Here is a 12,794-nt window from a genome sequence, read left to right as displayed (position 1 = left end):
ATGTCGCGTTGTAACCATCATGGTCCTTAAACGACAAGACAACTTACTTTACTGGCTCCAAGTTGATAATTGCCTCTAGCTTCTTCAACTCTATCCAGGATAACACGACACACTTCCTTGGTTGGTGCACCTCTCGGAAGCCTTCCAGGTCCAAGACATCTGTATCTTTCAGCAAATGGTGTGAACTTCATGCGAACGGGGTATCCTTGCTTTCGAATTCTAATTGTCTCCAACATGCCAGTGTATCGTAATTGTTCCAGGACGATCGGCATGTCGAATTTAGACGGTGCCTTCTCGTTGTTGGGTTTAATACAACGTACAAACCATGGATTGCAACGCGACATCGTTTCAAGTAATTGCGTCAAAGAATCCTGGAATCTAGCAGCCACAGTTGGCGCCCGTGGCTTCATGGTGACAAAGCGACCGTCACTTCGGTTTGATATCTTAGCGGCTTCGTTGCTGGTCCTTAGGTCTTGGAACATCCGAGATATCATCTGTAAGGAACAAGTCACTCACCTTTCAGTTCCCGAAGTACTCAAAGTTCTCAAAGACAAAAACGGCAAGTAACTTACCGGTAGCTGACTGCTAACCAACAAGTCCATGACGTCACCCCTCAATGTATCTCTGTTTTTATCCAAAAATCCATCGACGGAATACCACACTTGTCCGGCATAATGTTTAATACCGAATTCCATCGAGGACATCCTTGGTCGACTGTACAATTCATTGAGGGCGTGATTGTAATGACATTTCTCCAAGAAGGACAAGTCGGTCGCTTTGGGGAAATTGCTTTCGTCATCCAAGAGAGGGAAGATTCCCACTGGTTTCTTTCCAATCAGATTCAACAGGGCGTGGTTATCAGTGAAGGTGATGGACTGCCATTCGATCTTTTCTCTGACGTATTCCTGTTGTTCCAACTTGAAGACGTGTTTGTTGAAATGAAACTGCAAGTTCTCGTTGGCGTAATTGATGCAGAGTTGTTCGAAGCTGTTTTCTTTAAAGTCTTCGAATCCGAAGATATCCAAGATGGCGATGCAAGTCTTGTCGCCCTTGCAGACGATGCGGTTTATTCTTTGAACCAACCATGAGAACAGTGTCGAATATAACGACTTGGCCACCGCGTCACGGGCGTCAAGGGCTTGGTCGATGTTTAATGGTGTAATCATTTTTTCGTTGCGAGTTTCCTAAGGATTGGTAAATCAGTTCAATTCCTCTTTGAACTGTTAAATTATTGGATAAACCGTTGCAAGTACTTACTGTTGTTCTGGCAGTCAAGGCACGATGAATTCCTTCGACGGACAACTTGAGCAAATGCGAGACCCATCTTATTTCAGCGTCACTTCCAATTTCAACACCCTCCTGGCCATGTTTCAACTATAAGTTAAAAGCCTTCAGAATTCCCAAGCATTGCCCAAAACCAAAAGCGGCAAGACTGACCTGTTTGCGATGGAAATAAACATTGCCTAAGTGGAGAACAGCGGCCAACATGCGTAAAATAGCGTCTTGTTCTTCCAAAGTGAATCCAAGTACTTGCATAGCGGCTAACAATGATCTGTAATTTTCACCATCATTTTTCGAGGGAATTTCCGGATTTCCACCTTGGTTTAAGTAAAAGTATTTCTCGGCCGTTTGTAGACCGTATTTCTCCTTTTCTTGGTCGCTAAGACCCGATAACATCTCGTAGAAAACGTGGTAGTTACGTTCCTCGGGTGCCTGAAGAATTGAAAAATATGTTCAAACACGTGGTTAGTCAATCTCGTGCGCAAAAAAAAATTGGCGGGAAGTTGCACCACGTGGCAAGAACACACGTGCATGGATCGAATATGACCCTATACAATTTTGAGCCCAAGAAAGTTAAATTCACGTGAATTGAACACGCGCTCAAAAATTAAGGCGGAAGTTGCGTCCACGTTGCAAAACGCACGTGCGTCATGCAGGAGATTCTAGAACTGACATCGCGTGCCACCCAATGAAAAACAGAACATATCCATACCTGAGTCACAATTCTTGATTTTTCCAATAGATAATCCGTAGTTTTCGCACCAGTTATAACACCACTGTAATTACAACGACGACACTTAGTACTTGCCTCCTATCTTAACTTGATATAAATAATCTTAATTATGTACTTACTCCTTAAAATAAACCTCCAAATACTTTCCAAATCGACTTGAATTATCATTTCTGACTGTCTTAGCATTTCCAAACGACTCTAACAATGGACTGGCTTCGAGTATCTGTTCGGTAATTAGATTACTCGGACTTTTATTAACAGCGGCCAAGTACTGCATAATTAATTTGGTCGATTCTGTTTTACCACTACCACTTTCACCACTGTAATTAGTAAAATAATTATAATTAAAGTTATTAATGAGAGCGTAACTTTTAATTTTAATTACGGATGAGAGAAATAAATAATTACATACCTGATGATCACGACTTGATTTTCATTATCTTTAGTAATACGTGTGTAAGCTGAGCTTCCAATAGCGAATAAATGTGGTGGTAAGGTACCAAGGATCTGAGCTTCATAACGTTTGACAACATCCAAGCCATAAATATCGGATACTTTGTAAGGGTTCACCGATATTAGAATACTCCCAGTGTAAGTCTAAAAGAAAATAATAACAAATTATTTGATTAATTGTTTTAATTTGTTTCAAAAATTTAATTGACTTTATTCAAATTTCCTTGATCATCTGAAGTCATTAATTTTGCGCTGACCAATTTTAATCGCGCACTTTTATTTGGTCAGTTTAACTATCGAATGACCAGTACCAAATACATTACTTCATTATTTACCCAACCATGCAATATTAAATTCCCTGACTTTTAATATTACAATTTTAAAAATTCCCTGACACTTTATAGAACCCACTTCCAAAAATCCCTGACGCATCGTTTACCACAAATACTTAATAAAAACCCCATGGAACTAATTAAAATAAAAATTATAATTGGCATGCTAAAATTTCTTTGTGAAAAACTAAACCAATACAAAATTAAAAAGAAAAATTCTTAATAAAATACCGAACGTTAATTTCAAGAAATAAAATTTTAATTAATTTAAATTAAATTAATAACTTCCGCTTGTATTCTACCTAATCTTAATAAACGAAACCTAACAATAACGATACACAGTTAATTGAAAACAACGCAAGTGCTAAACTTTCTAAAAGAAAGGAAAAAACAATTTCTTAAAAAAATATATTTATAATAAAATAAATAATTTGTTATATGAACTGACCCGTTTTCTAGACTTGAATACGATTTAAAAAAATAGGCGTTATCTCTTCACATAATAATAATAATAATACTTTTAAGAAAAGAATTCCCGACTCTAGGAGTTTGTAAAAGACCCTCTCTCTGAAATGAAACCATTTGGATGACGTGCTGAGTTGAACAAAACGTTCGCTCGCTCGTCCAAATGGGATGGGTTTGAAAGTGTGTCCAATTCAGTCCGAACTAACTTTAATTGACCAGAAAATATGGGACAAGTCTTTCTTTCTTTGCCTTTAAGAATCAACTTCTTAAGAGAGTCTCTACCCATCTCGCGACGGTTGCTTTTTGTTATCAATTAAATTGGTGGTTATATAAGAAAACGTGTCGACATTTTTTAATATTTCTTTCTTTTTTATCTATTTTTTTAATTTTCAGGATGTTTGATATTTAAAGGAAGACTCTCTGTTTCGGGATGGGATGATAAATTTTGGATGGTTTTATATTTGAATAGAGGTTAATATGGGCTTTCAAATGAGACCAAGTACGATGAAATCGGATTGTAATTAAGGAAGTTATTAATTGTTTTAAAAATAGGCTTAGAATTAGGTTTTTAATTTAATTTAATTAAAATAATTAATATTGAGGTGGAATGATTTTGTGTGATTTTATATTTTAATAGAGTTTAACACGGGCTTTCAAATGAGACCAAGTACAATAAAATAGGATGGTAATTAAGAAGGATACGAATATTTAAATATAATTATAACAATTAATATAAACAAATTAGATACTTACATAAATGTTATCTTTGTCATATCGGATTTTCAAATTCCATAGTAAAGATGCTTCATTCAAATCCCTGTTTCAAAGTACATTTCAAAATTGAAATTGTTAAATAACTTCTTCGCTATAGTTTTGGTGGTGTCGACATAGATGGAATTGATTGACCTATGACCTATAGATAAGGACTTACCCTAAATGTATCATGTCATCCACACCACTTATCCCCAAATCCTGTCGTTTTTGAACAGAGGTCATGTTGTGTAAAGTGAACTGTTGAGCTTTCCCATTTATCATGGCTTGAACGGTTATGACTTGAGCTGGTCGGTTGAACTCCACGACCTCGCCTGGTAACACGTAACCAATTCCGGGGTCGAACCATACCAACTCCCCCTGAAATTGACAATAAAGATTGGATGGATGTAGTTTTGGAACCAAACAATTTTTCGGTTTAGTTAGTGTATCACCAAAAGCATATAGAGATAATAGAAAGTAGTTAGACACTGGAGAGTGATGCGCTAAAAGGAACTTGAGAAATTTCCCTCCCCCGTTTCTTAACTTTAACTGCGCATGCGCTTCAGGGTTTCCAGTAAGATCATCTCTTGCACGTAATTAGACACTGAATGATAATTTCTGAATCGAACGGAATACTACAAGCTTTTCTGTATCTGCATAAGATCAGAAGATATGTTCAATGATAAGTTTGTAAAGTCTGGTAACTTAGAAACTGGAGCTTGCAATTTTGAAGTGAGTGAGGTAGGTCATAGATTCCAGGTAAAACGACGTACGCCTGGTGCATGAGCAAACACGAGACTAATTTCTAGTTTAAATGATCATTGCAAAGACACTTCGTACGAGTTATTCCCCAAAATATCCAATATTGTGCATGAGGCGCTGCTGTCAAAGGCCTAAATAGTAATGCAGACTAAACAGGAGCTAGATGGAATTAAGTACTGCAAAATTAATTAACCACCACCGAGTGTAGTAAGTACTTCAATTGACTCGCTTCCGTCGTTCTCCTTCTCGAACTATAGTTATCTCGAGCTGTAAGTCTCTAGGTAGCAATACGAAGCGTCCTATAGGTTGTGTCATACTTATGGAAGGAACATATCACTTATAAACTTATGATAACCGCATGCAGATATGTCAATTGCAAGTTACTATTACCATCAAGGGCAATACAATATCGAACCATAGACATTAAAAAACCCTATACTACAAAATAAAAAATTCCAATAACAAAAATAACTTCAAAATATTGAAAAATAAAGATTGGAGAATTTAACCGGACCGGTTCTCTAAAGGATAAGACAATTTTCCTTGCGGCTAAATTATTTTTCACATGCTTCGGTTTATAAAAACATATTAAAAATATAAACTATATTTTTTCTACAACGTGAAGTTAAAAGCGGTCATGGTCTACTAGTAATTTAATTTAAAATCCCAACTTTTTATTTTAACGTCATGGCATCCAATGATATTTATCCATAAGCCGTTATATTATGAAAGGAGGGAAGCTGCCATCATCAGGAATTATTTTTAAGGAATTTGAAATATTTGACCCCTTCAAACAAAGAGATCAATAGATAACTGGAAATACTTATGCAATTAAAAGTTTTATGACCATATCTTTATCTTTAGTATTTTTAATGATTAGTAAACCAATTTTTTAATGAGATAAATATTAAATTTGATTAATCGATTGATTAAGGACAATAAAGTCATAGTTTGGTAGTTTTTCAACCCTTTCACAATTTAAAAGTTAATAAATTGGTTTCGTGGCGATGGTTTTACAACGCCCTGTTATAAAACTTCAGTCAAAGATTTTGCGCGCTAAAAAAACATGAACGTGGATGTCACGCCTGATGACGTAACCGGGTCATAGGGTGTTTTAAACATAAAAACCTAAAATTCTAAAGACACCGCCCATAAAGCTTAAAAAATTAGGCAAAAGCAAAAGAACTGTATTTTAAGGTGGCACTAAGCCTAGACTCATTTGTTATTTGACAAGTACAGAATCGAGTGCTCGTCCTTAGTCGAGTAACTCATAGTTTGGTGCTCTCCAAATACCGAAATCTTATATTTAACAGAGCGATTTTACACAACAAAATCAGGGCTGAAGTACATCCCAATTATTCGCTAGTTGACAAGTACCGAATCTAGTGCTCGTCTTCAGCCGAGTAACTCATCGGCGAATATTCATTAGACTCTAGTTCGGAACTCTCCAAATACCGAAATCTAATATTTAACACAACAAAATCGGGGCTGAAGTACATCCCAATTATTCGCTATTTGACAAGTACCGAATCTATTGCTCGTCTTCAGCCGAGTACCCCATCGGCGATTAGTCATTACACATCTCAATACCCAACTCTTATATTTAACAGAGCGATATAACACACAACAAAATCCTGACTGTATCCCACTTCAATCACTCGCTATTTCCCAAGTACCGAATCGGGTTCTCGCTTTAAAACGATTAACTCATCCATAATCAGAGTCTATTAGAGTCTTTCCAAGACCCAAAAGCCCTTCAAATACCGATTACGTTTCACAGAGCGAACGAATTTAAACGAGAAAATCCTAAATAAATATACCGTAATATAATAAATATCATCTTACCGGACTAAAGTCCACGAGGACAGTTGCAGTGGCCATGGTGCCAGGGTCTTCGGAATTAGTCACCATTTGGACCCGAATATTACCGTCACACCATTAGTGCCATATTGGCTCAAGAAAACGAGGCGCCAACTGAAAAAGAATTAACCAAAAACAAAATTGAAATTAAAATTATTAAATATTCAAAAACACGTACCGGAGCCACAAGTAAGCAAGCGAGAGACAAATTACAAACAGCATGTGTCTACTACGGTTTTATTACAACGGCGATTTCAACGGGGCAAAGTACAAAATAATTGAAAGTTCTTTCTGTACCTTAACGAGTATAAGTTGAAAAAAAAATAATTTGACACTACGGGAATGCATACAGCCACTAGGAGTCATTGTGTACATGCCATTTTATCAACTTATCTAAGCAACTTTTTGTGGGAGGAGTTAGCTAGACTAATCATTATGAATATGGTTTTGAATTACTTGAAAGTGGTAATAGGCCAAAATAGATCAAATTCTGGTAGACATTAAATATATATTTTTACTTGTAGAGCAAGTAAAATATTATTATTATACTCTAAACAAGAAATTAATTTTGGCGTTACCAAATTAGTTGGCATTAATTATGATTGCGGGATTTCAGCTTAGGGGGAATTCATTCACCCTAATTGGCGAGCCTACCTTTAAACATGGTGATTATACTTTGAAAATAATTAATTAATTTCTTAGTTGAAAGTGACCTTGATATACCAAGCACCATCCAGAAAACAATACAGAACAGATCCCTTACGTTCCCACCCCCAACGTTACGCGTACCTATATGATCTTTATTAATATTCGGCGAGTTGACTGAATGACCAGTTGAAGTTTATTCCGTTGATGTACCCTAATTAGTGTTAACGCTAATCGTTAATTAATAAATTTATTTCCTCGAGCTGATCTATCTATTGCGTACCGTTAATCCCTTATTATTTATATTTTAATTTAATTTGTAAGTGGACAAAGAAATCTCGAATTCATGCATGCGCCCCTCAACCAGAAACAGTCTAGTAACAGTTTCAAAACCCATCCCCTATAGGGAATATTCATAATAATAATATCATTAGCATACCCATAACTTATTTAGAGTAATATAGGGTTATATAGGCCTAATTATCGAAAATCTAAATTTAATTGACGAAAAAAAAACTATATCCGTTTTTATAAAGAAGAATTTCTAAAAAAAATCTAGGCCAACTTCAACGCAATATTCTTGGAAAATCATAGCTATACATTTTTCCCTAGCCTAGCCTATAGCCGGCTTTTGGTTATAAAGTATGTCATAACATACTCTAATGGCAAGCCACGTTATTCCCTCATAGACTTAAATACCTGTTTGCCATTACTTAGCTCTTCCTAATGAGTATCTAAGATTCCCACCTTTTCAAACATTTTATTTTTTTTTTAAATATCTTAAAGGTACATTCTTTCAATTTCAAACTGGTTTAAAGAAAAATGGCCATACAAAAGGGGAAAACATTTTGAAGGTATAGTTTCATAAGAACTGATTAGCTAACAAGCTTCCATTATAAAGTATGAGCTCATAGACGGTGTACTCCAAAAAGGACTTCAGGGTAGTTATGCAGTGAGTGGGAAATCATCAATTTTGAGGATCGAAAATGTAACTCTATACTTCTTATACTATGACCAGCCGATTTTGAATGTCCCATAAGGGATATACCCCCTTTAATGTGTTTTAATAATGAGACTAGTCCTTTAAAGATGGTTTAGGTACATACGTTTTGTCTATACACTAATGCTTGTAGTCCCCTATGTAATTTACTAAATAAATTATTAAAATAAAAAAAAATATTATTTCAGATTGTTTTCTTTTTTTCTAAGATAATAATTGATATTTGAATGAAGCTCTAATGATGTTATTAAACGGGTTTTAAAAGGAAGATGAGTAAGCAACGAAATTTGATGATTTACTTAATTGATTTGATTAATAATTGTGACGTCATTCAAGTTCAAGGAAATGCTCAAATGTGCCTTATACCAAGGGCTAATCAGTATCATATTTCCTGTACAATATCAGACATTTTTGTAAATGCTAAACACAATCCAGAAGAGTTATTGAAGTTCAAGAAAATGTTCATTTGTGTCTTCATAAAGAGGGGCTAATCACCCTTAAATTTCGTGAACACTAAGCAGATATTTTTGAAGGTGTTAAACACAACCTAGAATAGTAATTTAAGATCAAGAAAATGTGCAATTAAGCTTAATAACGAGGGGCTAATCACCCTTAAATTCCTAGTACACTATCATATAATTTTGTAAATGTTAAACACAATCTAGAAGATTCATTAAAGTTCAAGAAAATATGCAATTCTGCCTAACAACGAGGGGCTAATCACCCTTAAATCTTCACTACACAAGCACTGTTTGATTTAAAAACACCCAAAATATCATACCGCCTTGAAAATATGTAAAAAATGTAGATGTAGTTGAAAGAAAAAAAAACTTCCGTAAAATCTTTTCAAGGTGATCGAACATAATTCTGTTTTTCCCGGCTCCTCATACCTTTACCCAATGTTAAAATGTCGTCAAACCCTTCTCGTACGAGCGTGACTACCTTCCTTCAACAACCCATGCCTTTGTTTTTACCTGGGTGCCTCTTACGCGAGGGTGGAGAACCCAATTCAACCTCCTCCCCTTACCGCCACCTTAGAGATGCTAAAGGCCGAGATCCAAAAGAGCCAGTGGGTTCTATGCAATAGGAAAACCGAAAATGAGCGTCAAACTGAAAGCCCTTTGCAAGGTACGGGTGGGTTCCAGGTAGGGCCGGATTAAGGGGCACTGGCCCCCTGGCGAGAGGCTTTTTGGGGGCGCATTGAGTGGAACTTTTCCCCACTAGCAACATTTGATGTTCCTTTTTTCCCGGCTTGAGGGGGCTCATATTATTTCGGCCCCGGGTGCAAAATTGCTTAATCCGGCCCTGGTTCTAGGCGAACTGAAACCCTGCAAAGTGGATGGGTGGGTTCTGGGCGAACTGAATATCAAAACAGAAGTGGCGTTTTATTGTTCATTTTCAGTTGCCTAGATCTGTATCTACAACTCATTTCATTCTGCGGATCTCGACCTTTAAAAATTGAAGTTTCTTATTTACATAAATAACTTCAGTATGAACTTGAAAGGTCACGTGTATAGTCAGTGTTTTACCATTTACGCTCCTAACCGTAAATGTGTAACGTCGCGTTATGTCCCCGTTTCAAAAAACGCCGGAAAGAAAATACGGAAACATCATGCATATTTGAACCGAAAACAGTTTGCGTGGAATTTGACACTATATTACACACAGGTATTTAGGATATATTTGTTAGTTCGAGGGGCAACTCACAATCGGTCTTCAACAGTCTTTTAATCATCATTAAACTAATCTAATTATATTCAATTTACTTTTATCAGAAGGTGATTGGAAGGGGAATCTGTTCATCTTTCATCATAGTCAAATTACACTAAATAATTGATATTTTAGTTACTTTTAAATATTTGTGTAGATATTGTGATTTTATTTATATGGAGTGACGTGCCCCTCGGAATTATGAATATTTAAAAATATTTTATAGGGTTAAATATTTGTCTTTACGCGTCTGTGACTTCTTTATAGAAGGAATTAGGAAATTGGGGAGTAAAGAGTTGACATTCAAAGTTTATAAATAGATACAAGAGTTTAAGGAAAGCTATTTAAAAAATATTGTAATAAATTAAATGTTCCATATTGTTTTTAAAAACATAATATTAAATAAATAAAATGTTCTATATTGTTATAAAGATGATATCAAATTTGGTTGGTGAATTAATTGGCCACACAATTATTTTGTTTTAATTAATTTAAATTAAATTAATTAACAAAGATTAATTAATGTTACGTAAATATATATTAAAAAAATTTTAGAGTTGATTTTCTAAGTCTAAAATGATCATTTTTAAAAGCAATACACTTAAATATAAAGTCTTGGGAAGAATCATGTTACATAACTAATGTATTAAGAGAATACAGTGTGTCACACTTCTTCTATTATCCCCTTCTGCTTATCTTCTTCAATAATTATCATTACTCTATCTCTTTCTTGATTAAACTAGAAATCAAAATTCAAGTTTCTATAGAAGTAATCCTGAATTCTAATTTAACTGAACAACAAATCAAAATATTCAGAAAATCATTAAAAATTCCATTCTACCAAATCTAAATCATTAGAATAAAAAACACAACAAAAAAATGTATTTCCCCCTTTTATAGACAATAGCAAAAAAACATAATTAAAATAAAATAATAGAAATATTCTCTTCCGGTATATATTTGTTGAATATATCGTTAGTCCATCCATCAAATGTCAACTGGACGTTGTCACAAACGTAATAATAAAAAAAAAAATAAAAAAGTTGAAGCGACAATAAAATGTCATTTCCTCAAAATGATGTTTTGATAAGTTATAAGAGAAATTGTTCGTACGAGAGCTGAAACTTGATTTCCCCAAAATTGAAGTGAAATCTCGTGTTTTTTCTTTACGTGAGATACAGGGTGTTTTACAAAAAGGGTAATAATAATTATAGGGCCGTGGTAAACAGTCCAATCCAATGTTCAAAATCATAACTTGTGTTAGTGGTTGGTGCATGCATCCCTTATGGGTCATTCAAAATCGACTGAGTATAGAAGTATAGATTACATTACATTTTCGATTCTCAAAAATTGATCAATGATTTCCCATTGAACCATCCACGCATCCCACTCACTGTATGTACAGTACTTCGCTTCTCCCTTTTAAAACACCCTGTATATTAACCTTAGAGAGATACGAGATGGTTTTTCTTAACGTATTTTCATTCATGGTTATATACTCTAGAATTAAGATAATTTCTTTCCTTATTGTAGATTTTTTAAGGGAAAAAAATTACTAATCTTTTCTTTGGGTAGTTACTTCAAGGGCGAACCATTATTTCCAAAAAGTAATAGGAACGAACCAGTGGGTTGGATGGCCTTTCACTAAAACTAATTAGCATATGTTTCCTATACCTATTTATGTTAAGGTACTCTTTACGAGTACATTATATCAAAGAAAACATAAATATATACATAGCAAAAGGTATTATAAAAATCTAATCTATCTATGATAATATAATAATGACTCCAATTGAAGCAATTAAAATATAATCATTCTAACTCATTAATTAATTTTTCCCGTGTGTCAATGCATGCAGGCTCAAAATTCAAAACATGAATTAACAAATTATGTCACCAATCACCAACCGAATTGGAGCAGTTGTTGGCTACTGCTATTTTCTGCAGCAGGGTACAGAGGGAAATTAAATGTGATGACAAGATAACTGCATACAGTAATATCTGATAATATTAAAGTAGATCTGATTTCAATCACTGATTGTTTGGTCAAATTGGTCTACAGACAAATTAAGAAGCTGTAGAGAGATTCAAAGAATTATCTAGACTTGCAGTAGAAGTTGGAGTACGTCCCAAACCCTATTGGGACTGACTACACAAAAGGCTTTCAAATTCAATACCTCTTCAGTGCCTACCTAATTACTTTCCGATTATTGAAACCTATTTACCTTTGATATTACTTTGTTGCAGACTAAATGTGAAGGATTTTTAAGTAACTTGCGACAGAGACAAGAAAAGAAACGAAGACTTTTGAGGAAACCATGGGAGACAATTCCACGTACTGTGAAATTGGCATGAAGTAGTTTGGGGAGATGGAAACTTAACTTTCGAAAACCCACGAGTGACCAACCATGCGTGAAAACGAGTCAACTTTTCCTTACAATAAGTGTCTATCTCATGCCTAATACTCCATGGCGATTATAGTGTTACAGTACCTTGAAATTAAAACCGAAGTAAGGTAGACTTAATCGAGATGGACTTTGAGTACATGATTACGATGTTGCAAACCTGCATGAAGAGAAGGTGTATTTTGAGAAACGTCTAATCTATTTTTTGATTGTGACCTCGCTTGAATCGTGACGTGTTTCCGGTTTTTTGGGTTTTAGATAATATTACGTCATCATACAATGAAAGTTAAGGCCCATTAATACACAAGACTAAAATCTTACGTTAATCGTGAGTTTAGTTTAGTAAAGATGGGTTCATGTTTAGTTAAGGCAGAAGTGTATAATATGCTTCTCTT

The 12,794-nt window shown here is 34.9% G+C and overlaps 1 protein-coding gene across 2 annotated transcripts in view; it reads right to left on the bottom strand.

Moving 5' to 3' along the window:
- The window catches only part of Myo10A (unconventional myosin 10A), a 35,602-nt gene that overhangs the window by 16,466 nt on the left and 6,342 nt on the right, over nt 1–12,794 (bottom strand). The window contains exons 2-11 of one of the 2 annotated variants that reach the window (XM_089853772.1): nt 6,625–6,753; nt 4,196–4,395; nt 4,018–4,081; nt 2,427–2,611; nt 2,134–2,334; nt 1,994–2,057; nt 1,438–1,713; nt 1,258–1,374; nt 573–1,184; nt 48–494 (exon numbers count right to left, since the gene is read on the bottom strand). In XM_089853772.1, coding sequence (XP_089709898.1) covers nt 48–494; nt 573–1,184; nt 1,258–1,374; nt 1,438–1,713; nt 1,994–2,057; nt 2,134–2,334; nt 2,427–2,611; nt 4,018–4,081; nt 4,196–4,395; nt 6,625–6,690 — 2,232 coding nt within the window. In that variant the 5' untranslated portion in view covers nt 6,691–6,753. The remainder of the gene's footprint in view (nt 1–47; nt 495–572; nt 1,185–1,257; nt 1,375–1,437; nt 1,714–1,993; nt 2,058–2,133; nt 2,335–2,426; nt 2,612–4,017; nt 4,082–4,195; nt 4,396–6,624; nt 6,754–12,794) is intronic. The other variant, XM_089853773.1, reaches the window with a different exon arrangement.

The sequence above is a fragment of the Phalangium opilio genome, unplaced genomic scaffold (assembly GCF_054372755.1).
Source record: "Phalangium opilio isolate 3A_F unplaced genomic scaffold, DU_Popi_V2 ptg000206l_1, whole genome shotgun sequence".
NCBI lineage: Eukaryota > Metazoa > Arthropoda > Arachnida > Opiliones > Phalangiidae > Phalangium > Phalangium opilio.
This window is presented reverse-complemented; position numbering and strand designations above follow the sequence as displayed.